This window comes from Ciconia boyciana, chromosome 10, assembly GCF_034638445.1.
Source record: "Ciconia boyciana chromosome 10, ASM3463844v1, whole genome shotgun sequence".
Classification (NCBI taxonomy): Eukaryota; Metazoa; Chordata; class Aves; order Ciconiiformes; family Ciconiidae; genus Ciconia; species Ciconia boyciana.
In genome coordinates this window covers 32,059,925-32,087,619 of record NC_132943.1, presented here as the reverse complement: position 1 = coordinate 32,087,619, position 27,695 = coordinate 32,059,925, and the positions used below count along the sequence as shown (strand labels likewise).

Sequence of the window (27,695 nt, the reverse complement as noted above, 5' to 3'; positions counted from 1 at the left end):
AAGCCCATGTCTGTTCTCCTAGAACAGCAAGTAAAAGCGAACGGTGATGACCTTGAAGCTGTTTGATTCTTTTGATTGTTTTTTAACCAAGAGGATATGTTAGAGCACTTTGAATAAAACTCTTCTATTAAGAGGCACCATTTAGAGAAAAGAAACACTTCTGAGTCACACGATGGCAATTTAAAGAGAGAATAAACTATCCAGTTTATTTGGCACGAGGGTAACCATGTACTAAAATGTCCAATCAACATTTTTACTTCAAGCCTAAATCATTTTAGTAGGTAAAAAGCAACACCTCCATTTCCTCATCTGCATTGTTACCCCACTTCTGCCTGAACAATCTTCTTCCTAGACACAAATAATTTTACCATAAAATATTCTTCTCTTTTTTTCCCCCTAGTGAAAATCTAATCACTGCACAGCCCAGGCCTGAGCGTCTTACAGGTATGCTCCGCACAAGCCAGATGTGCAGAGGAAAACCAGATGCCTCAGAACTTGTTCTGATATTTTATGCAATTGTTTCATGTGTTCCTAACTCAAGCAGCAGACTGTTTATGGTATTATTATGCAGATTTCTAGTCTGTCCTATGGAAACTAAACAAGCAACCTTTCATAGCTCATGTATGCCAGCCTTTTAAGAGGAAAAGACGGCAGACTCTTTTCAAAAGATGCTAATCTTCATGCGACTACAAATACAATGGCTTCTCAAGAAGGACAGGACATTACCTTATTTCTGCACAATGCTTGTGAATCCTGCTATGATTTTCCTGGCCCCTGAAAGGATCACAGACAGAAACAACAAAAATAGCCTATGCCTTCTTTCAGACAATGAACCTTCCCTTCAGTGGTGTAACAGAGAGAAAAACTATGAAAAAACCTATCACAGGGTAAAGCTAATCTCCAAGGCTGATGGACATTTGGGGAGAGAGGAGACAGTTGGTATTGTGGAAAAGCTTTTGACTATCCTCAAACTCCTGCTCAAAGCACATGCGTGTTTTAAAACAAAAAACCTACCAAAACAAATGGTCCAGTACACACGCAAGTCCCTTCCCAAAGGAAAGGATGAATAAAAGAATGAACTACACGAGAGATGCTTGTCATATCACTTCGTGTACTATTAGAAGGTGATCAGACATTTCAGTGGTGAGAGTGGGATGAACTTACGTGGAATAATTTTACTGCCTCAGGCATTCACTGCTAACCAACTAATACAATTTCATTGTAGAAAAAATACAAACAATGGGCTATTTTAATCTTAACTTCTGTGGGTGCAGCACCTTGTCATTTAGCAACGTCTCCTAGCAATCAGGTATTACCTAATAATCAGGTATTATCTGGATACCACTGGTATCCAGATTCCACACAACAAAACATGGCAGGAATGCCAGTACACTTAGTAGCATTGAACACAGAGAGCAAGGGCACATGTAACTTAGAAAGACAGTTTTTTAGCTTTCATGAATAAAACGCAACTAAGGTAATTTACATAGCAATTTAACTTTTAAATCCAGAGCTACTAGAACATTTTTTTCCAAAACGTTTTAGCTTAATTCAAAACACAGTTGATCTTTCAGCACAGCTAAATGGGATATTTTAAGCATGTTTTAAGTGGCCTGTGTTTTCACGCCAGCCTTGTCTGTAAAGTATCAGATTTAATTTCAAATGTGATGTGACTGTGCCCTCTTTGTAGACAAATTCACTAATATTATTATACCTTATTATCACTTTTACTTAAAGCAAATAATCTCAAACTGTCAGCAGAAGTTCAAGAACTTGGAAAGTCACAAAAACATCAATTTACCTTTAATCTTCTTGTACTTTTTGTACCATCTCCCAAACTCCTGGCACTTGGTTGCTGACACATTGGCATAGTATGTGCTATTTACAATGGATGAAATCATACTCTGGAAGTACAGAAAGAAAGACAAAAAGTATTTTAAAATATCTTGCACAATTAGAAATCTTTTCCAGGGAAAGTGCATGACATGCAAGTGCACAATGATCATCCATTTGCAACTTTAAAACCAAAAGAAATGTCTGATGAATACACAAAATTGGTTTTATTCTCCATTCTATATTCCCAGCCATAATTAAAATTAGAAAATAATAACTATTACTTATTTTGCATAATAATGCAAAAAAGATGCAGTACAAACCTAGACTGAGACCTGCAGCTCAGGCTGGGGGGCCAGTTCTACTTTACTTTCTACTTGTGATATTACAATATCTAAACTTCAGTTGCATAACAACAGGCGGTGCCGTGCTGGGGAACACATGCTCACTGCACCCGGGTGACAAGAAGCATGATTTAGGAACCAGATCCTAAAGGTAAGATTAGATGCTCCAGCATGCGTAATCCAAATAATGCTTTTCAGATGTCTCTGTTCTGCTTCCAAATGCAGCGAGACCACACAGCCAAGAATTGGAGAACATCCGTGCTACTCACTGCAGAACAACAGTTAGGCAAATAAGTTAAATTAATATAATTTATAGAAATGTGTGATTAGCCCTTGTGTGAAAAATCACTGAAAAGGGAAATTAACAGTGTAATTCAGAGCGAAGGGAACTATGCATACTACAATACAGAACAGCCAAAAACCACAAAAAAGCTCAACAAAACTGAAATGCCACTTGCTTAACCACCACCCCTCTACTCTTTGCAAATTCCCTCTAAGCGACTCTTAGTACAAGCCAACTGAAGCAGAGAGGAGTGGAGTTGTTTTGCAGCACCTGATAACCATAAACATGACACTTTATATCTGGGATGCTTCTGCCCATAGCGTGGGAAGGAGCCTGGTTACTGGTAGTTCTTCCTTTCTACTTTTTTCCCCTCACTTCATCCATTCCATAGAGGAGGCATCTTTTTAACAACAACATTTTGCTTTCCTTTTCCCCCCTGAACTCTTCCAGGGTCAAATCATTCCCAGCATGTGTAAATTTCCAGCAAGGAAATGCAATCTAACACCACTAACACATGGAAGCCAATGCACCTTCTCCAGAAATCATATTTTCCTTATGCCCTCCTTCCTCACTTACGTCAAAGCTCAGAAAAAGCCCTGGCACGTTGGATGACCCTTCTGCACAGGGATGAGAGAGTGAGGATGATCTCACAGCTCGAACAAGCTATTTACTGTAGGTTCAAGCTCTGGCCCACCGGCTCCTGCAGGCTCCTGTGCAAAATGGGATCTTGGCCACCTCTGGAAAGCTACAAAGCTTACACATTGGCTTCCTCAATTTTAACAATGCTTTAAAAACAAAAACATCCCCTCCCTCTTCCAGATTTATCCAGCCTTCAACCCAATTCACTGCAATATCACAGGACTCCAGCTGTTCCTGAACTCTTGAGTTCTGAGGACTTAAAAAATGTGAGCAAAACTGAGAGACTTAAGGTAACTGGGTGGTGCAGATTAGTTTCAGCTCTCAACAGGTAATTTCACTTTCAGTAAAAAGAGGCTCTTCTGCCTTTTCACTTTAACTTTTCCACTCAAAGGCTGCTATAGTGCACTGCAGTAGAGTCTGAAGGCTATGAAGTAAGAGCCTTTTTAAGTGGCAGCTTCAATTTCTAAAACTGAGGTTCAATTTTCTAATTAAAATCAATATTTTGAGACATAAACCTAGCATTGTGGCAGTCAGCAGCAATTCTCTCCCCATAAATCCTCCCTTGCTCCAAGTCATTTTAACAAGCAATGGTATTCTGAAAGCCTGACGTGGAGACAGCCTCTGCTAAGGAAGGATTTTGAACAAAGTTGACCTGAGATAACTTGCCTTTTTTTTAGAGTCACTTTAGTTAAATTTCCAGTCACTAAGGAAGGGTGGGGAAATTATTTAGCTCTGGCTACATAACAGTTTGGGTTTTCCCCCAAATCCTCTAGTTCTACAACAAATGAACATTACTGAAATTGTAGGGTTATTAAATATCACAAAATATATTCACCCATTAACCTTTACTTGAGAAAGCAAAGCTTAAACTAAATAGTAAAATCAAATAGTAAATCAACCATTGGTGAAAAATCCCAGGACAGACTCTCTTCAACTGCTTGACAGTAGAGCAGGGGAAGAAACCATAACAACTTTCAAACTACATATCCTCGCTATTAAATGGAAAGGAATGCTAGGGGTATTTCTGCTAGGAATCTTGGATCAGTCTGCAGAAAGGAAATATCCATTCAGAAGAGAGTGGCAAGAAAAAATTGACTCATTGCATATTTCTAAATAATGCATATTATTCCTGGGAAAATCCTTGAAGAAGGAATAGATTATATGAAGTAGCAGATATGGTTGGTATGTGCGTGGCCGTGACAGCCACGTGGAATGAAAACTACTTAGACCAGGAGCTAAGAAATATCCACACAAAGAAAATCTGGTGCAGTAAGTTCAAGGAGAAAAATATGGGACGTGCTCACATCCCAAGAAATCTTGCTCCAGCAAAGAGACAAAACTCATGGTCAGTGCTGCAAGGAGTTATACAATATACAGGAAAGACAGAGGTCTCTATGCAAAGATGGAAATGCTGAAATAATTGGATTTCTTTGTGCCACACACACTCCCCCCACCTACCCTCCTTCCCCCCTGCTTGGTTAACTGGGATTTATTTGTTTGAAAAGGAGCCGTATGCTAAGGGTAGCTAAGCTGCAGCCACATAATACACCTAGCAGAAAAAACCAGAACAATTTTAAATCAAACTGAATGATTACATTTCCCATTAGCGGCAATCAGAATTCCCATCTGGGCTGCATGGAGAGCTCGGGCACTGAGAACCAGAGACGGAGCACCGTCGCTGGCGGGAGTGAGAGCTCCCCGCACTGCCCCTCTCCACTTCTGTACTTGAGGCACTGTGAACACATTAATAAACAGCAGCATTTACTCTGCAGTTTGACTCCTAAGAGACCACTCTGCAATTTGCTGCTGTCAATAATATATTAACCACAAGGGGGTTGTAATGACATTTCACATTTGGCACGATATTTTTTTAAAACTGATTTGGGAGAAGGAATTGTATTAGAGGCATATTCAGATGATGGTAATAGACAGCTCCTATACAACCTTCCATTGTATCTTTTGCATTTTGTGATCCAAAACAAAAGAGACTGAAACTTTTTATGGCAATAATAACAATAATAATACAAGCTGCATTCTTGCAGTCCCAGTTCAAGGGTTAGTCACTACTCAAGGTCATTTACACCTGTGCTTAAAACTAAGCAAGCTCAATTTTCTACAGAAGGATCTCCTTTTAGCTTTGTCCACTAAATAAATACTGGGGCAAGGATTTTTGCTGCTACAGTCCTGCCATCAGTAATTTGGTAAATATATTTCAGACTGAGGCTATAGAAGGAGTAAACCAACTGCAGCATTTCCACCTGGTAGGCTTTGAAACCGAAGTGGGAGGAAATAGACCCAGACAGCAAATGAATTCTGCATGTGAAATGATGCATAGTTTAGTTATACTGGATATTGAAGAAGACTGGGCAGAGACAACCATATGCTGCAATCATCATTAGCTGACCAGATTCCACAGATAATTCTATTTAAAGAAATTACACTTAAACTGTGTGAAAAGAAAAATATTTTTGTATTCAACACACTTATGCTCTGTGCATAGCTAGAGTCACTGCTACTGCTCTAGAAAATAAGGCAAGTTACATGGCTTTTCCTTACACAGCCTTTCCATTCCTGTTAGTTCTGCAGACCTAACATGGCTAAGGAAGATGAGGAACGTGACTCCTACCAATTGCAAAGACCTAAATTCTGCTCTGTATCTCACCTCTGTGCTTTCCCTGGAGCCGCAATTGTAACACAGTGCAGCAAAATTTGTGCTGGTTATGCATAGAAAGAACTCTCTTGGTTCATGGCTTTGGATCATGAATTGCAGGAAGAGTGTACAGTGCAATGCAAGACAGGCAACCACAGGGGAAAAAAGGTTGGATACAGGCTAGCAAAGGAACGGATTTTTAGCAAGCAGGGATTACTGATGTTTTGACTTTTTTAAGATACAATAGACAGATTAACCTATGATTCTAATGAAGTTTTTAGAAGGCAACGTATTTTTTACTCCTAGCAAAGTGACTTGGTCTGGGTGCTGAAGTGCTTTTCTGTTTTCTTCTGAGAGGCAAGGAGGACTCAGTCATGAAAATTTTATGAATCTCTTGTTATGACAATCTGAAGTACAAATAGAACTCATGATATCTGCAGGAACCTGTGTCTTAGTGTCTTAGACATGACATCACTGCCGTTTATAAAGCAGCCATGGAGAATGAGACTGAGTTTTTGTTCTTTTTTTAACATAATTACATTTTTTGTTGCTGTTTCCTAGAAATTGGGGCACAACTGTTAAAGCGGCATACTTTTTATCATAGTTGCAGGCTGATGAGAGCTGCCTACGGGTTAGTGGGGGAGGCAGGCCTCTGCTAGTGGGAAGAAGCAACTCAAATCTTGCATTTGAGAATCATTAGTCCTATTGCAAAAGGTTCAGAATGAAGAATTTACATCTCTCTGAACAGCAGGATAAAAATCAACCAATTCATTCATAATTTCCACCTGGCAACCCACTAAGAAAATATGGTATAAAGATACTCTTTTTCATATTAATTAGAATTTCTCCTTTCTAAAGAAAACAAGAAATGTATTTGATATTTATGGAATTGTTTAGTCTAAGCCCTTTACTGAACAAATATGAGCTTTAGATCTTGTAAATCTGGCTTTCCCTAAGTCTGTTAAAAACACTGACCTGTGAGAGAGGGCATTCTTTGGCTAATGTGCTCTGATTCATCTCTTTGAGCAGTTCCTTTAAGGCATTGCGAACTGTGGCGTGGTTCCACTGCTCTGCTGGCAAGTCTTCCAACTTTGAACAACTGTTAAAACAGAAAGCAAAAAGTAAACAGAATCATCACCTTCACAGTTGCTTACTCTTTGCGTACAAGTGCTATAGACCTTTAAGCAGCGAGCACAACCTTGGAGTTTCCTGCTTAGCCAGCCCATCAGGGTGTTTCTCCCCCCCTTCCCCTCCCCAGCAAGCCCAACTCCCAGAAGATGTGTAGTTTAACTGAAAGAATGACAGTACATGGCAGGAATAGCAGCTAATCCTACTATGATATTATATGTGTGCATAGCCATTCCCTCTGGGGCCTGGTGGAGAGCAAAGAAACTATAACGCAAGCCTCAGAAACGGTTGGAAAAAGCCATCCTCTCCAGACACAGAAAGATAACTCCTGCTGGGATAGAAAAATAAACATATATGCCACACTGTCACTGACAAAATCACTAAACAGTAAGGGCCTGCATTGTGTGGAGGCAAGGCTTTGAGCAGTGAGTCTGAAAAATTTATTTTATTTTATACCGGTTCTTATACTGCCCTCATCGCTGAAGTATCCAAGAGCCTTTCAGAAACACATTAAGCCATATGCCCAACATCTGTCACATGTAGTTCATTCTCACTTTCATTCTACAAGAATTGCGTATGTAGTGAAGCTTTTGTCTTCATGTGACTTCTGCCTCTTTTAATTTAACAAGCTTATGGTCTGTGTCTACATACATGGGGACAGACCCGAGAAGCACATCAGAAAGTTCGGAGAAGCTTTGTCATTGCCATTCATGCCTCAGAAACTTAATGCGTGCTCTCCCATCAGCCTCTGAGGCGGTTCTGCCTTCTGCCTATACAGCCTGGCTTTACCCTCAGAGTTGAAAGTTCAGTTGTGCTTGAGGAGTTCAAGTAGTCAATGACCATCTGCATCTCAACGTCACGGGCTATCTTTTATTTACACGGCATCCAGGCATTCAAGCACTTTGAAGATAAAGAATGAGACCTTGATCTTGGGTTGATACCCTCTGGTAATACAGACGTGACAATAGGCTAGATGGACTCCTGGTGGCTCATACTTCTGAGGAGATGAGTTACTGCACTCCAGTTTTATAGCGGCTACGGGCTCTAGATGCTCTTTTACAACTATGCTGCGGAGATGCAGTCTAGCTGAGAAATGATAACAGTATATAAAACCAAGCAAATGCCTGTTAGTGGGAACTGGAAACCCCAAGTCCCATCAGAGATATAATGGGAAAGAAGTGTTGCTGTTTGGGAGGTTAACGTCGGTGAGGCACCAACTACTTCCAAATTCCAAACTGAACTGAACAGTTGGAGGGTATGTACCTGCCACCAAAGGACACAGACGCACATGCCAATGGACGCCTCTTCTGTTCAAATTGAGCTTCAAAGAACTGCGGGCAGATTATTCCAGGCTGTCTGTTATTTTTGCCTCTTTCCTCTGACATGTCCTGGCCATAGAGCTACAGCAGACTGCACAATGTAGGCTTACCAGGAGGTCTAGAGTATGCCATGCACTGCCAGGGACCTGCCACAACTCCTTACACAGACATGAGTAACTATTTGAGGACTCTTTTGAAGGCCAATAGAGAGAAAAGGGGAGACAAAGTGGGAGGGAGGAAGGGAGAGTGTAAGGGGGAAGGCATAAGTGTAAAAGTGTCAGGAGCTTTTGATTTTCTAATCAGAACTAGCATTCAGGGAAGGAAAATATTTTCCAAATGCCAAATGGAGCTGCAATAACAAATCCCTTCCTCATCTTCTCGCCTTTTCACTGGGAAGACCAGTGGAGAAAAAAGGAAAGTTAACAAGCTCCCCTCCTCCCCATCTCAGCAACTGGCAGTAGAAGACCTGGATTCTCACAATGCAGCCCCTGGAAATAGGCAAGGAGTTTATTTTTTTGAGAGTTACTATAAGGCCTCAAGAATCCATTAGACTAGAGATTGTGGAAAGGTCTGCCTTTCAGGGCCCCATATCTTTACTTGATTGAGTTTCTGCCCCTCCCTCTCTGCTACCATATTGCTACTTCAGAAAACATACAAAATCAGTTGGAACATGCACCAAAAAGCTGCCAGGTGACCCATCCTTCTCTTCATTTTTCTTTTCATTTCATCAAAAGACCAGAAATTAATGAAGACAGGATGTGCTAATCTCTGTAGTAATGCTGTAATCGACAGAGCAGCTCAGAGAATAGAGAAGGACAGATGTTCAGAAACACCCACCTTTGTAATTGGATTTTCAATGTCACAACATGATAGACATCTTGTAGCATGTCGGCTACTGTCGCATCTGGTGCATCAGTCACATAACTGAGAGGGAGGGGATTCCACCTCCCAAGCTTGATTATTCCTGAAAAGAAAACAAAAAATTCATACTTTATATTTTATCAGCCATTTACTAAACCCTTTGATAAGCTTGTTTGTTCATGAGATCCAAGATCTGCCTTGAGGTTTATTGCAGTCTTGCTCAAAAAGATGAGGTGTACTGACTCCTGAAGCAAACAATGGGGAAGAGTAGGAATAGATTTTAAATTCTTAGCAGAGAGTTGCTGACATGTTCCTGGCTCTTAAATTACTTCAAGGAAGCACAGGAGGCTTCCTCCCTTCACATCTTTCATCATCCCACTAAAGCCTAGTTCTCTAAGTTAGAACAAGCTTTAAATACTCTATAGTCCTCATTTTGCAGTCTACAAAACCCTTAAGTAAATAAATGCATTGGTTTTGACTTGAACAGGAAAATTCCTATGTGTGGGCTTTCAGCACACAGTTACAACCTAAGCATGGTACGATTCCCAGTGTGGATGGATGGCACTGGAAATTCACAAAGTAGGAAGAGTTCACTCCCAGCTACAAGTTGCACTATGCAGACGGTTGCTTTTCTTTGCGAAAAAAACAACTGCAAGCTGCTGACCACAGTTCCAAAATAGCATTTTGGGGGCGGGGGGAATGCCGTAAGTCCTATTTCTACTTCTGTTCATTCTTTAATAGGGATCATCACCTCTTCTGGATGAGCTTGTCACAAAGACTGTAAACTTGGATGGTAAACCATTTGGTGCAGAGGTATTATTTCTGTTTAGACAATTGCAGAGGGCCCACCCACACCAAAAACAATGACTAATACCCAGGAACGACTTCCAGGAAGACACCAAAGAAAGCAAGCCACAGTGCCATCTTACATGAGAGCAAAGCAGTTCAGCCTTGTTCTGCACTATTGCAACTACTTCTTTTATTCCCTCCTCCTGTGTTCCCATTGCCCTGCTGTTCGCTCATGTAACTTTTCTCAGTGCAGCCCTACAAGACACCAATCACCCTTTCTCCCATTTAAACTGATGCCTTTTGAGGTCTGCTTCTATACTTTTTGATCTTCGAAAAGACCATCTGTAAACTCTACTGCCAGAAACACACTACTAGATGAGAAAACTACCTCCTTAACAGGAGCGCCAAGAACCCTCTCTGGGTATCTAGAAGGATGCTGTGATGCCAAGAAACTTCAACTCTCTCCTCCTCACTTTCTACTCCCAGTTCTTCACCAGCTCTGAACTAATCAAACTGAAATACATGGCAAAGGCCTTTTACCCTGATCTCCCAAACGTGATCATAAAATAAACACCACCTCTGAAACAGCGAAACAAAGCTTCTTGCCCAGAGACAATGACAGAACACAATGCTTATGAGCCTGTGAAATAACTGCTATGGAATATTTTTTTCCCCCTTCCTACATAGGTTGAGGAGGAAATAATTTTTGTACAACTCCTTTTCTGTAGCACTTAAATGTTTGCATATACCATGGACGCATTACTTTGCAAGGTATTCTATCACCACACACTGAAAGAAGCTCAAAGCGACCTAGTTCATCCTCAGTGGCACAAAATTTCACTGTAACATGCTGGCACAGACAGGCTAATATTTCAAGAGTAGATTAGAAAGCTTTTGGCAAGGGGGGATCTTGTCCAAATGAAACAAAAAGTTAGTAAGTGTTGCTTGATATCCAATGCCTGAAAATGGGACATAAACAGAACAAAAACATTTAAATGATGCACTGTTTCAGTATTAAGATTTAACAATCTGGTGCTGAATATGCTGCAGTATAAATAGTGCCTGGACTCAGATCCAGTAGAGTAACACACAGCACTCATTCACAGCACCGTATGTCTCCAGTGCTGGCTCCTTGAGTCATATTCCACTTGCCAAGAAAAGCTGTTTTTCTTAAGGGGATAGTTTACTTAATGTTATCTCTGGTGACAACAAGAAATGCATATAGTACAGCATATATTAGTCATGAAATGAGCATCAAGGGTCCACTGAGTGAAATACATGCTGGGAAAACACAGTTTAGCTGCTGACTTCCTTCACCCCCTTCTGCTATATAATAATTTAAAGCAAAATCACCTAAAAATCCAGAAATCTATACCAGCTTCACAGAACACTTGGTTTCCTATGTTTAACCACGCCAAGTTTTCATGTAATTGAAAAAATAAGCATCATATGTGCCCCATAAGTCACATCTAAATTGGTAATATTTTACAAGAGGCTTTATTTTTCATTCAATTAAGGAAAGCACTCAGAGAGCACACCATCTGCAACTGCTCGGGCCTGGCTGCACTGGCGAGAGACAAAGAGACAGTCAGGGGTCAGTGAAGTTACCAAAGATGTCCCCAAACTAAAAAAGTTTAAAAGAGACAAACCACAGCGCAGCCACAGTGCACCATGGGAAATACTATGCAAATTGCTTTACAGGAAATGTCTGCTACTACTGGAAGTTAGGTTGATTTTTTTTTTTTTTAATCCTCTTCTACAACTGGAGAGGAAATTGTTTTGGCCGGATTTAGACAAACACAGGTGTTACCATAATGCTCGGTGCCTCTGCACGTTAACACCTGCTGCGAGTCCTTTACTCTGTGTTACAGCACTGCTGATGTGCACTATTTTTTCAGCCGGTGTGATACGACGTGTGAATTTTTTTTTCCAGAGCACATTAAGCTGGTCCAAACGATAGCCAGAAGCCATGGTTTCCATCCAGCTCCTCAGCAGACTTCACAGGTGGTTTATTTCATGGCGCCGACACTGTACTTAAGGCAACTCTTGGGCTGCATTTGGGAAGATGATGCCAGCTTGTTGAGCAAACGTATTCACTGCACGCTAGAAGACATGTCTGAATGACTCCTCAGTCAACTCTGAGTGGACCAAAATTTTCCCCCTAAAATGGTTCCTTCTCATCCAGGACTGAGTGTTTCTAGTGTAACAGCAACACCAAGATGAGAACAGTCTGGTAGCAAGGAGTCACTTCCACATACACATTTTTTATTGTTCCTCTCATTGACTCCAAATGGTACAGCCCAGGCCTTTAAAGAAATCACTTTAACTGGCGTGACTGAGCTTTTATCCTACCACAAATGAGCCTTGGGAGTGGGGACAGGAATGAGCAAAGGTCACCGTGTAATTAATGAATATACTACTGCTCCAGGAATATCACTCCTCAAAATTATGTGTGGATAATGCGCAGCAGATCAGACTGCTCAGGAAATCCAAAAGAACACTTTCATGAGTTCACAAAACTCTTCTGTTAATGAGTCCGGTTCTCTTTTCTGTGTCAATGATCTTTTGGGACTCTTCTTGTAAGAGTTTTTTGAATGGAAAGTTCAACAGATTTCAAAGCTTGCACACACTCAAGAAATGGCCATGCACTAGAACAGCTCTCAAGAACTCATCTAGAAATGGTTCAATGCAGCCCAGGCCAGTTAGTCGATTAAAGACAATGAACAGACCAAACTGTTTTCTCAAAAGATTTTTTTTTTCCAAAACATATTTTAGAAGAGATTTTCCATCCACACTGGCTGTTGGTTCTTGAATGCATGTCCTTCTACAGACAGGTCTTCTATTAAGTTTAATCTTCAGCTTCAGCAAAATGCAAATAGGGAAAAAAGACAGAGTAACCTAGTTTTAAATTTGCCTAACTCCCTTTACCCACAAAAATGCCAGAACACACTAGCGGCAAACTTCTGTGAGCTCGAGTGTCAGGGTCATACATAACAACCACTGCAATTCACTGCTGTTGTTCCACTTAGGCCAATGATGTGCCACCCTGCCAGAGTGCTTTCAATTTAGTTTCATTTCAAATGTAGCTCCTTTGGAGAAGAAAGTGATAACTATGTAAGTCAGTGCAGAACAATACATTGAACAGAAAGCTTGACCAGCTACATCATGGCTGACCTCTATATCCAGCAGAACTTGTCACAGGATCTTCATGACCTTTATTTTACAGTATCACCTGAAAGAGTAATGCATCCAAAGCAGCGGGATTATTCCTGAGCCTTCGCCCTAGTGAGATGTGAACTGAATGGATGCAAGGTTGGGGCTAAAGCAGACTTCTAGAATAACTACGTTCATCAGGAGCATAACAACAGCAAAAGGCAAAAAGCTGCTTTCCTAGAAAAATACAGCTAAGCTGGCAAACCCTTTTCATTATTATGTAGCTTACACTGTCCCAGAAAATTATTTACCTATATGGACTAGAAGCCTCATTTGTCCTTGCAAATGGAAAGACAGCCATACAGTACACTCATTCTAAGAATGCCAGATCTGGGGTTTAGAATATAGATATATATCATAGTCTAGCTATGACACTTCTTGGTCATAAACAGAATGAGGTCAGGGTCCTGTGTCTCCCAGTCACCTGCAGTTAACTTTTTATCTGGATAGTCCCACGGGAATTCCTGGGGCATCTCATGGACACTTCAATATACCACTACTGTAAAATCAAACTCTTTAAATGGGGTATTTTCCAAATTCCTTTTTGCAGCTAAACAGAACAAACAGGACCAGAACACCCCTTGCGCTGCCACTGGCTCCCTTCACAAACTACCCCCTGCTCCCACCGTGGTTAGACTCCTTATTTCACCCTTCACAAATTACGAGCATACCTGAGTTACATCTTAAAAGGATACCTGTAGGTATGTCACACAGGATTAATGCAACTTATTTAAAATGCTAATCTGCTAGGGTTAAAATTAAGTCATGGGATCAAATGAAGGACATTTTGGAAGTTCCTATTAGCATCACCACCCCCACCTCAATGTTTTTCTGGAGACAGCTACAATATGAATCATGAGTAATACTTACCCAAATATGTACAGAGAGGGAAAGAGAAGGAATTTTGTGTTCTTTGGCTAAAGAGGAAAAGCAGGATAGCAGAGAATACTGATTTCTTACCAAACATTGTTAAGAAAAGCACTTGTCAACACTAAGCAGACAAACCATTTGAATCCCTGATGCACAACACCAAAAACTGTCATTTTCTACAGCATAAGCAAATGTAACCTGCTGAGACTCATATAGGGTGAGGTATTAAGGCAGACAATTGCTCTCCTTATGGATTGATGGACACAGTCAGGCTGGAAACTGAAGAATTACAAAGCTTGCTTCTTACGCTACAGCTCCGTGTTCACTAACACCAGGTCAGCACTGTTGCAGGCTGTGGCAGTACAAGTTACATACAGCTCAGGCAAGAACACGTGCCTGTACAGTCAGACACGGCAAACAACACGGTGTTTATGTGAGCTTCAGAAAGGCTGAGGGAACACGCAGTGCCCAACGCAGCATAAGATCTCCTTTATTTACCCCTTCAAAATGTTTTGAGCAAATTTGATTCTGCAGAGTTATACCGGACCAGAGCCATGCCTCACGTGGCTGTGGCCATCCCAGAGCTGTACAACATGTCCCAGCATTCGCTTCCCTGTGTCACAGGATCACAGCCTGACAGTGTCCGATTGCAAACACAAGGCTGGGTGAAGAATGCAACTGTTGTTTCCTGCCGTGCTGTGAGTTCAATCAAATAGTTTTTTTCAAACTTCTTACTTTTTAACAGCAGCTCTTCTCAACACAACAGAAACTCAGGAGAAACTGCAGATTAGCATTAGCACCCAAACACTTTTGATTCCTTTTACAACTCCAAATGAAAGACCTCAATGAAACACATAATAAAAACCCCACTTCCAGGACCATCAAGCCACTTATCTATCAGCCACTACTGACAGGGCCCCCCTACAAAATGGGTAGGCTCTTGTGACATTGATTGCATCTGTTCATCCTCTTCAGAGGCGTCTTTCCCCCATGCTATAGCATGTAATTTTCCTTTGTTCAGCTGTGCTTTGTTACATAAATTAAAAACTGCCCGTCCCATGTAATAAGTACATAGAATTATTTATCCATAAATCAGTTTGCAGGAAATCACTACCCCGCAGTACGTAATAACTCGGCCTGTGCTTCTAACCTGTGCCCTGGCTGTAGCATATCATCAAACTGTAGCAACATAAAGGCATAATTTGTAGTTATTATTGTTAATCCAGAAAAGGGAATGACTTTTCAAGCAGAAAGGAGAAAAAAGCAACAGGAACAATTAAAAAGAAAACCTGATTATATTAATTTTTGTATTATATTATTGAGCTGCCTTTTCTAGATCTTATGGCCATTTAAAAAATGTTATACTGCCTTTGCCCATCATTATAAGGGGGCCCATATTATTCTATTGAATTTCAATCAGTGACATATTGGGGTAATAGATGGGAAACATAATCAGCATAATCCTCCCCTGCACTTCTAAAGCACCTTTCATCAGAGGATCCCGAAGCACTTTAAAAACATTAATTAATTAAGCTTCATAACATCCCTGTGGGGTAGACTGTATTATGCCAATTGACATATCAGTGATTTAGCGATTGAAAGCACACAATGAACATAATCCTATGTTTATGCCAATACAAAAGAATTCCCCTCCTTCCTCATTTCAGTCCATAATAAATAATTCAGTGAGAGAACAGGAATAAACTATGTGATTACACTGTGATGTACACATCCACAAATCAACAGGAACACCCACACTCCCTGAATGACGAACACTCCACCCCAGCTCGGGAGACTTGTGCAACTTCAGGGCTCTGCACAAAAGGGTGACCTTCACCCAAGGGAAGGCACGGCCAAGCTACCTGAAGCACAAAGCCACTTCTACTGCTGTTGCTGGAGGTCTTTGCTATTGCTGTTTTAAAATGCTGCCATAAACTGTGTGTACCAACAGTGGTTTACGGAATGAAATTTTGTGGTGCAACAATGCATCTATGAGCTGATCAATTTAAACACTCATATCTAGCCTTTCAGATCTGTATCAATATGCAGACTTTAATGTAGACTATGTATTTATATGATTATAGATGATATTTATATGATTATATACTAAAATATTTATAGAAACATGGATGTGAGTAACTGTCAATAGAAAGCCTGTTAGTGTTACAAGGTTTAATTGCTGAACTTCAGAGTACTTTCACAGATGAAAATCGCTTTGATATATGAAGCTTGGTTTGAGTTTTTAATTTTTTGAATGCTAGTGTTGCCCATTCCTTTCCTCCAGCATGACTGTACTCAAGTATTTGACTTAAATAACATACACCAAACAGTTTGATGCCTTGTAATTCTACATATCGGGTTTACATTTTACTGTAAAAAGATTGTGCCTCATGTAATAGATGCTGCTTCACATTTGGGAAACGTTATGTGAGGACCCTGACTTTTATTAGATTAATTTAATATAGGCACTAAGTTACTAGACTAAATTAATAAAGATCTTTTTTAAAAAAAAAAGGGGGGGGGGAGAGAGAGAGAACAGAATGAACCCACAAATTAAATAAAATTTTCTGAAGCTTGTTATTTTGGAAGTCTTTATTTAATTTTCCAACCCCCTATTCTGTTTGAAAAAAACAGCCAATAATTGGTAAGGAAACAGAAGGGGAAAAAAAAAAGGTTGATGTTATTTACTTCAGGGGATTGTTTTTAAAACTGTTATACGATAGAACATGAATACCACAAATAAATAGAAGGGTGAGGAAGCAAAGGAGGTACAAAATATTACCAAAAAAGTGTTTTTTACATTTTTCTGTATTACTTTTGAAACTATTGCCTCCATTGAGGAAACCCACATTTAGCCCTGCCTAACATCTCTCTCTCAGCATTTTTGGGATAAGTCTGCACTTACCTTGGACAGCAAGAAGTAATACATGAATAAAGAGAGAGAAGTCCTCTTTTTCTCTCTTTTGTCTGAGAGAGAGAACCACTCCTCTAACCATAACTGCCATGGCATGAAAACAAAGTATTTTCAGTCATGAAAACTCATGACAGAAAGGCTACTGCATCCAGGATACCAAGCAGCTCTTAGCAGTTGCCTTTCACAACCCTGTCAGCCTGGAGCTCAGCTTTGCCCTCCACCAGGGTGTCCTCTCCTGAGAGCCACCATCACACCAGGGCGACTTTTCTCAGCAGTGTTATTCGGTAGCCCCATTGCCCACCAGATTGCAGCAGCTGCTCCTTCACTAACATCATCCCCACATAAAGCCCAAAGCATGGCACTCTCCCCATTTTTGCATGAAATGACTGTCTTCTCGGCAACCTCTACTCTTATGGTAAGATCCTTCCCAGCTCAATCCTGGGAACGCTTGAGCTTGCTCAGCTGCGCAGGAGCAAAGGCTGTGCCCCTTGCCAGGGAGCAGTGGCTGCTGAACACCTTTGAAATCCAGACCAGGAGCATCACAACTCAGCCTATTCCCTGATCAAAGAGCTTCCTTAGCTGCTCCCATGCCTGGAGGTTTGCTTTCCCATCTTAAAACCACCACTGTTCCTTTTGCTTTGGACAGCAGCTGCCTCTCTTTGAGTCCCAAGCTCCCCGGCAAAACACTGCCTGCTTCTCTGCCATCCCCCAGCCTGGCAGCAGGCCCACGGCTCCTGTCTATAATTCAGTGCCTCCCAGGGAGCCAACAGAGGTAGATACTGCTCCTGGGGACCTGTAACGTGCTTTCACCTCAGCCTTACAGGCTGAAAATTGGGGCTTTAGTGTATTTGCCTCAGTTGCTAAGAAACATGACTGCAAGTGTACTCAACAGGCGGTGCTTTTCTCCACTGCACATGTTCCGTTAACAGCCACAAACGATGCCTGGATCATCTCGCCCCAAATTCTGGACTCGGTGACTGTATTGCTACCTCATGACCTACAAGGGACTGCAAACGAGTAAAAGGACCAGAACTTCACACAAACGTTTGCTTTCCAACCTCCTTTGTCAGCTTCCTGCCAGCCCAATGCCACCAACACAACCTGCCTCACGACACCTCCAGCAAGGAGAACAAGGCATCTGAGCGGACAGCCTTTGGTCCCCACCCTCCAGAAGCCTTTCTTGGATTTTATATTGTGATGTTTTCGAATGGAGAACAGAGGGAGAGGCCAAAGATGTTTTCCTTCTTTGGGGAAAAACCTGTATCTGTTTTTAAAAAGATGCCAGTGCCCCAAACTCCTTCAATTCAGCCAGCTTCAACGCTCGCCTATAAGCTTCACATGGAAAGACAGCCCGCTGAGCAGGAAAAAAGCACAATAACATGTCACTGCAACCGAATACATAAAACACATTCTAAAGGTTATAAAAGAGCATTGCTAATAGGACATTGTAGAGGCTAATAGGCTTAGAATTAAGCCTACAGACATTGTTTGGCCTTGTATGAATCTGAATATCCTGCCTACTCAGAGTAACACAGCTACAGAGAGCACAGAAAGCCTGGCTCAGACTGCAGACATACAGTAGCCAACTATCTTTGTGTTGAGTTAACTACAAGTAGATTTGAAAATTCATGGGTCTCAAGTCCAAAGAAAAATAAGGACACACAGCATGCTGTGCTGCACAAACAAACCCCTAAACTGAATGCAGATTCGTATTTTGGCCTACGTAGTTTAACAGCTTAATCTCTTTAGTTTAAGATTTTTGTCTTTTGGGGTTTTCCTTACGCTGTATAAAGACTAGCAGAACATTTTTTCACTAAATTACTACTTTTGGCTTGCCTTCTGTCTTTTCTTTCCTCCCACCAGACATTCAGTTCCTGACTTCCATGAAAAAAACCAACATGAACTGAAGAACTAGTAGGACAGCATCTAAACTAGCAACATAGAAAAGCACGTATTGCTGAGGAAAGAGAGAGATTGAGGACTTTGCTGAAAACCCCAAACACCAACTGCTTCCACTAATTCAACATGAATGCAATACGTGAAGATACAGTTGCTGTTACCTCTGCAATTTGCCTCAGAAGTCCTTTGCTCTCTGTAGCTGCATTACTGTAAGATCATATCCAGATCCATACAAGACCAAACAATGTCCATAGGCTTGATCTTAGTATCTTTAACAACATTCAGTTAAGAACTAGATCCACCACGAAGCAGTTAACAAAGGAGGTAAGACTTGTATTCTAGCATTTTTATATTAAAAAATTGTTAGGAAGCAAAATTATCCATATGTAAATGTGCATGCACACATATATTTAAGAATATGCAATAGACCAAAGACTGAGGGTTTGTTGATCTTCAGGCTCAGCTCTCCCTCATAGCTCACAAACAGGTAAAAGGCAAAGGATTAAACCTTACCCTTCCCTTACAAGTTGATCTACTACAGAGAGACAGAGAACAGTATCTTTAAGGTTGCAATATTTCTTTTCAAAACACATTTTAATAATCCTAGTCCCTAATTTGGGAAACATTGTAAATTCTGATACATTCAATTAAATTCAATACAAATTTTGCCTTCACTGACACTCATTTCAGTCGATAACCTGATTCTCAGGTTCCTCATCTCCCTCTTTTCTTCCAAGGAAAAGCAAAACAATTCTGCATTTCTGACAAGTCTAAATAAAGCTTTGCTGGTTACTGAACTATGCTATATTTCCTATCAACAGAAAACAAAGGAGGGAAAAAAAAAACTGTAGTTCACCACTAGAGGAGATGACTCAGAGCAAGCAGGAACTGTTACCAGACTCAGAAAAAACAGTTTTCCCTTGTACCGTTGATGAGCCCACATTATGCTGAGATGCTCCCAGATTTGTTTTCTTAGCCCACATCTTCCTAGAACTGAACCTATTTCCTCACAAAGCCACCAGATCCTTTTTGGATCCTGTTAGCATTTTCATCTTCATGTTAGTCAGTTTGCAAACGAAAAGACTGAAAGATAGAAAGACAGAAAGAACTATTTTTTAAAATTTGAATGATAATTTTCTGTGCACACGGCGAAGACTGGAAAGAGTTATTCACCTTTTGGATCTGGAGATTTGCAGCACACACACGTCATGCTTTGAAGCATTTCCAGAAGTATACTGCTTCTCTATGTAGCAGCTAAGATTCTCATGTAATCATAGGATAGAGAAGCTGTGGAGCTGCTATGAAGAAAATTAACTCTATCCCAACCAAAACCAAGCACTGGTGGCACTGCAAACACCCTCATGAGATGCTGGAGAGCTCCAGTACCTCCTGAGATCCGCCCTCCAGTAAGTAGCTCACAGTGTGTCACAACCCACCAAGCTGGAAGGCAACACGCCAGCACTCTCAGGACTCTTTTTCTTTGTGGCACTGCAGACACCTTAAGAGATAGGTTATCACAACAGCCCCAATGATGGCTCTTCTGGTGAAAGAAACTGTTGTTTACTACCAACACTCCTGTACTAAAGCAATTTCTGTACCAGAACTCCATTCCTCCAGAGCTCAGTGCTCTCACCACTGCTTTCTCTTTCCTAAACTATGTCTCACGTTCAAATGCAAAGAGCTAAAAAATCCCCCACGTTGATATTTCAAGAAAAAAGGGAGGAAAGACTGTCATTTCTAATCATCTCCCAACGTCCCAGGTGTCTTGGGCCCACATATGCACAGCTTCTGCATGAGTGTAAGCAGAAAGGGAATCCAGAGGCCCGATCACAGTTCTGGGGGATACTGTTAAATAAAGATACACTGGGATTATGTCTTATTCAGAACATGGTACCAATATTGGAAAATCTCTGGAATCTACCAAAGATGCATTCCACCATAAGGTACAACCTATATCGCTGCCAGCGTTCTCCTCTGTACCACAAACACACAGTAATTGACTGGGGATTTCAACTAATAACATCATAGTAAAGGAGATAATACGATATAAATAACAGTACTTCCCGAAGTCTTATGTAGGAAGATGAAGACACTGCATGCACATGCATTCCCGAAAGAATAGGCATAACAACCCTCCAGTAATCCAGATGTATTCTCCTCTCCTTACTCGCCCAGGGAACCAAAGTAAACCTCAGCACTGAGGGAGCACTACCAGCACAGCAAGCACAACACAAAGAGGGGGCTTTGGGAGGTTTATCGTTTTCACAGTCTGATTGATTTCAAAGGTCACCCTGGAGGAAAAGCCTCAATCTGGTTTCTGCCGACACAGTCACTTCCCACAGCCAATAACTATCCCCTGCTCTTGGCACTCACTCAGGTGGTGGGACATGGGTTGCACTGTGGGTATCTGCATCTTAATGAAAGTCTACTTTACTCCCCCAAAGTCTGTTGTTCATTTGGAGACATGGAGTATTATTGGTTGTTTCGTACTGCAGGTCTTAAGACAGGTATATAAGAAATAAATAATGACTTTCTGAGTAAGTAGAAACTTTATTACTAAAGAATTATCCCAAAAGTCTGAGATGCCTAAAATACTAAAATAATTCAGACTTCAAAACCATTTGAAATTTCTTCTTTTTCTAATCAGTTAAAAAAAAAGAAGGGGAAAAAAAGAGTATATAGAGTAAAGAGGTGATGCAGCACACTCACTACGTAAGATGCTCCAGCACTTCTTCAGGTCTGTAGCTCTCTGAATAGAGGCTTTTCTGCCTGCCTTTTCGATTGGCGGCACTCTAAGTGAGGACCAAACACCCATTGTAACGCATGTCCACCTGGAAAAATCCACTGCCTCAGAAATACCCTCCTTTCTCCGTTTCACATCTGAGTTTATGGTGGATGAAAATCCAATCAGAGGAGCCTATCAGCATTAAAACAGCTCTCGTGTTCCACAGGTGATGGCCTGGTTTACAGTTTATCACAGAATAACTCATTTGAAGAGCTCATGCAATAAGGGTCCCAGTCAGCGTGACCAAGCACCACTGTGGTGCAGATGTAAAAGGTCAATGCCACACCATTAAAATTGTAATCTAGGACAATAATCTCAAATATTAAATAAAATGGAAAAATTATGGATGAATCTGTAAGATTTTGTGAGGAATGGCTTCCTTTAGAAACATCATTCTACACTAAACATGTTGCTCTCATGAAATTTGAGAAGTTGTTCAATCAAGTCGTGCTAAAAATGAAGTTCTACACAATCTTCACCATCAGGAGTAATTTTACTGCTGGTGGCCCAAAACATTGGCCTCTCTGTTACCTCCTTTACCTACTCTGAGGTGAAATGCTTTTCATTGCATTCCCAAAGAAGGGAACTGAAAATCTGGAGGCCCCTCATCTGGAAATGCCTAAAGAACACTGTTAATTTGTAGAAACTAAGATAACAGTTTGTAACGGAAATACTCTGTCTTTAGGCTGTGCTAACATAAGCTCTTTACAAACAGCAATGAAATGGAGGTACCAATTTCAAGACATTAAGGACTTAAGCCAGCTTTTATCCACGTATGCAGCGTACAAAAGGCTTCATATTCCATCAGCTGTGTCGTGTGCCTACATGTGCCCTGTTTAAATAAGAGGAATGTCATATCTGAAGCATCTTTTGAGTAATTTTTATATTGAAGGAAAAAATTAGCAAATGTAACGAAATGTCACAACTAAAACTTTAGAGCGATCTTGGTAAAACTGCAAAATTATGCTATTATCATGGCTGAGGTGTTTTCTGCCAGTAGGGGAAAGGGAATTTGCAGTGCCATATCTCACGAGAGACAGGTAGACTTGACAGGCTGATGGGCAAGAACGATGCACACTCTCCCTCGGCCTCAGTGAGACAGCTGAACCCTCCACCAACAACTGCCCCAGCCAGAAAATTGTCTCAACCTTGTTGCCAGCCCTTTAGGTCTCCTTCTGTGCAAAGAAAATAGTTTTAATTTTCACAAATAAATGAATAGGTTTTCTTTCCTGCTAAAATAGAGCTCAGACTCGTCATAGTCCGCAAGATGCTTTCAACCCTGGCTGAGACTCCCTCGTGGCAAGCGGCTCTGCTGGTCAGTGCCTGCTCACCCACCCACCCGGGGCCACATCACTGTCACCTTCCTCCTCCCACCCACGCCACGCTGCTCCCGTCTCTGAACGATGGCCAGACTCCTCCCAGCTCTACAGGAATAAATCTCCAGACCACAAACCTCTAATATCCCCTCCTCCTACCCTCAAGGCAACGACTTACACTCTATTTAGCTTGAGTCATGACTTTTCTTCCCATCTTGTCACCATGCATATTACCCAAATTTATAAACAAGAGGAAGAGGAGATCACTAGAGACTGCCATGGGTGTGGTCTACTGGGATGAGTGAGGGATGCCTGCTCCACGAGAGCCGTGCCCAAGGGTACCCACCACCAGGCATGTTCACTCAGCCTGTACAGCGCAGAGCAGCCCAGAAAACACAAAGGTGCAAGCTCCCAGAGCAGGGCGAAGCTACCCTTGTAGATGAGAAAGGAACACGGCAGGCAGGCACAGCTATCTCTGCCAGTCACATTCGCACCTCAGCGTTAGCTTTCTTCACTGTGCACATATGGGCTACACATTTAACTGGCCAGCTGCACAGACTCATCTCTCCCTGCAGTCAAGTAGAAAAAAAATAAAAATTCATTTTTCTACTAAAATGACCCACTTTACTGCCAGAGCAAATCTTTTTTCATATAGTCTCTTCTGGATCAGTTTTCGTGTATACATTATTAAATATGCAATGGAATAACTATTTCTAAATAACATGCATAATACCTTTTAAGTGGCTGCAAATATTATATGCATAGCCACATAATGGGAGAGAACAGATCAGTCAGTTTAAATCATGCTCCCCTTACTGATTTTCACAGCAAAAGTAGTAAAGTATTTGTAGGGAGCTGATACAATAAAATGCAAAGTGAATTTACATTAAAAGGAAAAAATAAAACACTTACTTAAGGGACTAATGCTTTTTCCCCTTCCTGCATATAGAGATATGTCTATCTGTATTAATTCTGGACACTATACAGTTGATATATACGTATGTATGTACATTTAGACACAGGTACACGGCATGTTGCTATAACTAAGAAATTAAAAACATAATAAGAAAAAAAAATTTGAAAAAAACCCCAAAACATTTTTTTCAGTTCTTTCTCCTAATCATGCCAGAAAATTCTTTGTATTTCATCTTGGGGTTTGAACATTAGTGGTCATTCTCCGATGATATTTAGATGAGAAGCCTTCAACTACACAAAGTTGGTAAAGTCATTATTTCTATTGCAGAAAATTATCTTCAATCCTTTTGTTCATCAAATCACCATCAAAAGATGACATTTTTCCCTGAATATTCCCTGTGTAACACAGATCAGTAGACTGTGGAACTAACAGATATTTTGCTTCAGTGCATAAAAATCAGGGGAGAAAAAGGGGGGGAAATCAGTTCATGAAACCACAACTTGCATAATTGGTCTGGCTTAAATGAAAAACAAATCAACTGATCATTTCCTGGCAGATGAAGCATTACATTAAAACAGAATTTAAGAATTTTATTCTTTAATTATTTAGCCCTATCCTTACTCCCTATCACTCTATTCCCATTTTATTTAAAAACTTGTTTTTAAAGCAGATAAATTTTGAAGTAGAAATTCTGTCTCAAACTAGAAAAAGTTGAAACAGGAAAATATCAAAACCAGATCACCTCAAAACGACATATTTTTAAATCCCATGCCCATGCCTCCTCTGCTGTTTAACTTTCTCTCCTGGCAAAACCGTTCAATGAATTTGATAAGACTACTAATATATTTGTTTAATCCCCCAGCCCCAGCCCTCCACGTACAGCTTTTACGTGGATTTGTTAATTGTCAGAGCAGCGGCTGAGCCCTGGCGGGTGAGTTTCCCAGGTGAGGGCTGAGCCCTCGTGAATCCAAGTTCATCACTCACCACATTGCTAATGAGACGAGTGCAGCCCAACACGAGGTTAATTGTCAGAAGCAATAATCTAAATTAAACTGGCCAACATTCAAGTAAAAGGTACCATTTAAAATATCCTTTTCAAATGAAAGCAATCTCAGGAGTTTATTTGCCTACTCAAGATAGAATTCCAAGTTTTAAAAAAACCCTTCCTCTTCCCCTCTAAGGAACCAAAGTAATTATTTTTAATACAGTGACATATGTTAGACAAAAGTATCAAGGAGGGGGCTTCATTCCACACCAAGTCTCCACGGAATTTTCCCTTATGTGATCACACATCTGAGCTCAGATTTTAACCCAACCAATGAAGATTTTTTGAAATAATGGCTATTAGCTGATGAGAAATCCTTTCACAAATAATCCCGAAACATGTAAGATCTGGTGTGATGTTCCCAGCACTGAGAAGTATAATTAAAACAATATGGGGAATAAAAAAAAAAGCGAGAGTTCACAAAAACATTTGAGAAATGGCTCAAGTCAACTCAAAGCTCACTTGGTTTTGGCTGGGACTCCGGGCTCACGACAGCTTCAGTCTGCCAAAACAAATACAACCACCCGTTTCTTCCGGATGCTTTCACCCAGGGAGGGACCTGCTCCTTTGCTTTCCCCTGCTACGATAATGACATGCCTGCTAGGATTTGATTGGGGTTCATACCCCTGCCTGCCTTTGAAACAATTATTATTTTGTTAATTGTGAGAAGAAAAGGACTTAAGTGGCACCTCAGACTGACATAATAACCAATAGCTTCCAGATAATTGTTATGAGCTGTAATTAAAATAATGCATGTCACTTAGGCGAAAAGTTTAAAAATACCTTGGGGGAAAGTAGTTCGGGATATAATTCCACACAGGGAATCTGTATAATTTTGGTTGTAACCACAGAGGAAAAATGTAGAATTTAAGATAGAAATTATTCACTTACCATGCAGAGTTAGTATAAAAAAGCATATTCATCTAATAAGAATGAATGTTGTGGGTGTAGTTACAATGTTTTATGCATATGTTTACCCATAAGGAATGGCTGCAACATGTATGGAAAAGTAGTTTTCAATTAACCTTTTTTGTATTTTTAAAACTATTTGATTCTTTGCCACTTTTATGAAGATAAGAAAAGCTGATAAGTGGATACAAAGCTCCCTTTCAAAGCACTCAGTCATCCTAATCTCTGCACTAGTGACAATCAGAATACCCAGGTTTTCAAAACTCCTTAATTTTAGCCTTGAACATGAGATCATTTTAACTCAGGTAATGCAGTGAAAAACCTCTCAGCTGAGTAACGATAAACGTAACAAGAAAGAATAATGCTGCACAAAATACTAGGAAAGACAGTGGATTCAAGTAAGTAATATTAAATGAGAAAAAACTTGGCTCAGCTTTTAATGATATTCCACAAGAAGTGCCTTTCTTTTTCTAACACAGAGTTGAACTCTTGAATCACTACAAATGCCTTAGTCTAAGAGGTAGCTGGCAAACACGGTGGCATGAAAAGCATCTTGAATTAGACTTGGCTAGCTCCAGATGAGTATGCTGACTTGAGCTAGTTATAAACATTTTCACATTTCTCTTTTTTTTTTTAATTCCCATTTGGGAAGCTGCTGGTCCCTCTCCCAAACATATCAAATTCAATCCGCAATGCAGAAACTTTGTTACATTCCATTCCATTCCTTGGATGCATCGGACAGTCTACTGCCTACTCAGGAACCCAAGGGGAATGTACAAAATGACACTCTCAATGCACTGAAATGAACTCTGGAAATTTGACAGAAGCACATTATTTACCTTTGTTCACCAGCACAACCAACTGCTGCAAGCTGTACTAGCAGCACACCCAAAGACAACTTCTTGAAGACAAATAGGCAGTGGCAAAACAGAGAAGACTCAAGAGTTCCTGAACTTTGATGTAGGTGTTAATCCTAGGCTACTGCCATGTTCTTGCTGCGCAATTCTTAATGTGCACACAAAAGCAATCAGCAGGTAGTCAATTCGTAAGACCGGAAATATTGGCATAATCAACACAGAGTCAATGACCTGTGCCCACATTCAGCCAACCAGAGGCTGACTATCAACTGAGATCAACTGAGCAAAGACCAAAGATGCTTGGAGAACACCTAAAGAAAGGACTTCACTCACTGGGTCAAGTGAGTAAGGCTCTTCATGGTCCAAGGTAACATTTACAAAAACCATTTTTCACTTCTCTTCATATGTAGTGGTTTGATCTCTTTCTCCTTTTAAATCTGAATTTCTCTTTCAGCTGTGGGAAGTGGGCATTTTAGTCTTCATTTCTCCCCAAACATTATCAAAGGGCCATAACATAGTCCCACTTAAAAACTTAAGGAAATACTCTAATGAATAACTATTATAGATGTAAAGATACAGAACTGCCTGTTTTCAGCATCAAAAGTAAAAAATATTTCCAAGCAGCTTTTCTAATTGGACCAAAAATATGCTAGGCAGCATCCTGTTTATCAGTTCTGTTTCTGAAGTGTAGTCTTCATCCTTTCATTGGAGATTTGCAGAAGGACACAACTGCAGTAAGGTCAGAGGTGTTAAGTAGCCAGGACTCAGGGGAAAAAAATAAGGCAAGCAACATAAAACAGCCTTGGGTTTTTTATTTTTCTTGCAAATGAAAAAATGTGCCATAGAAGTCTCCTACCTGCCTGACACTTTGCACCTCCAGCAGTCAAGGAGCAAAGGCCCATTAGGCAGCTGTAGGACTCCTATCTGGAAGAAGCCCAATGTTTCCTGTCCCAATCCAAAGGCACTGATCCCAACAGGGCAAGCTATCAAGCAGCTACTCGGGCCAGATTGGTGAGGTTAAAGTTATTTACTTCTGTCAATTTAAGCCCAAACTGCAAATGCTTATTCAGTCTTCTTACAGCTTTAACAACTCAAGCATGCAGGATGATGCCCACCTTTGCAGGG

The 27,695-nt window shown here is 40.7% G+C and overlaps 1 protein-coding gene across 2 annotated transcripts in view; it reads right to left on the bottom strand.

Moving 5' to 3' along the window:
* SATB2 (SATB homeobox 2) overlaps positions 1-27,695 on the bottom strand; it is a 134,571-nt gene that overhangs the window by 67,319 nt on the left and 39,557 nt on the right. For both annotated transcript variants that reach the window (XM_072874513.1, XM_072874514.1), the window contains exons 4-6: positions 9,034-9,160; positions 6,725-6,848; positions 1,802-1,904 (exon numbers count right to left, since the gene is read on the bottom strand). In XM_072874513.1, the coding sequence (XP_072730614.1) occupies positions 1,802-1,904; positions 6,725-6,848; positions 9,034-9,160 (354 nt within the window). The remainder of the gene's footprint in view (positions 1-1,801; positions 1,905-6,724; positions 6,849-9,033; positions 9,161-27,695) is intronic.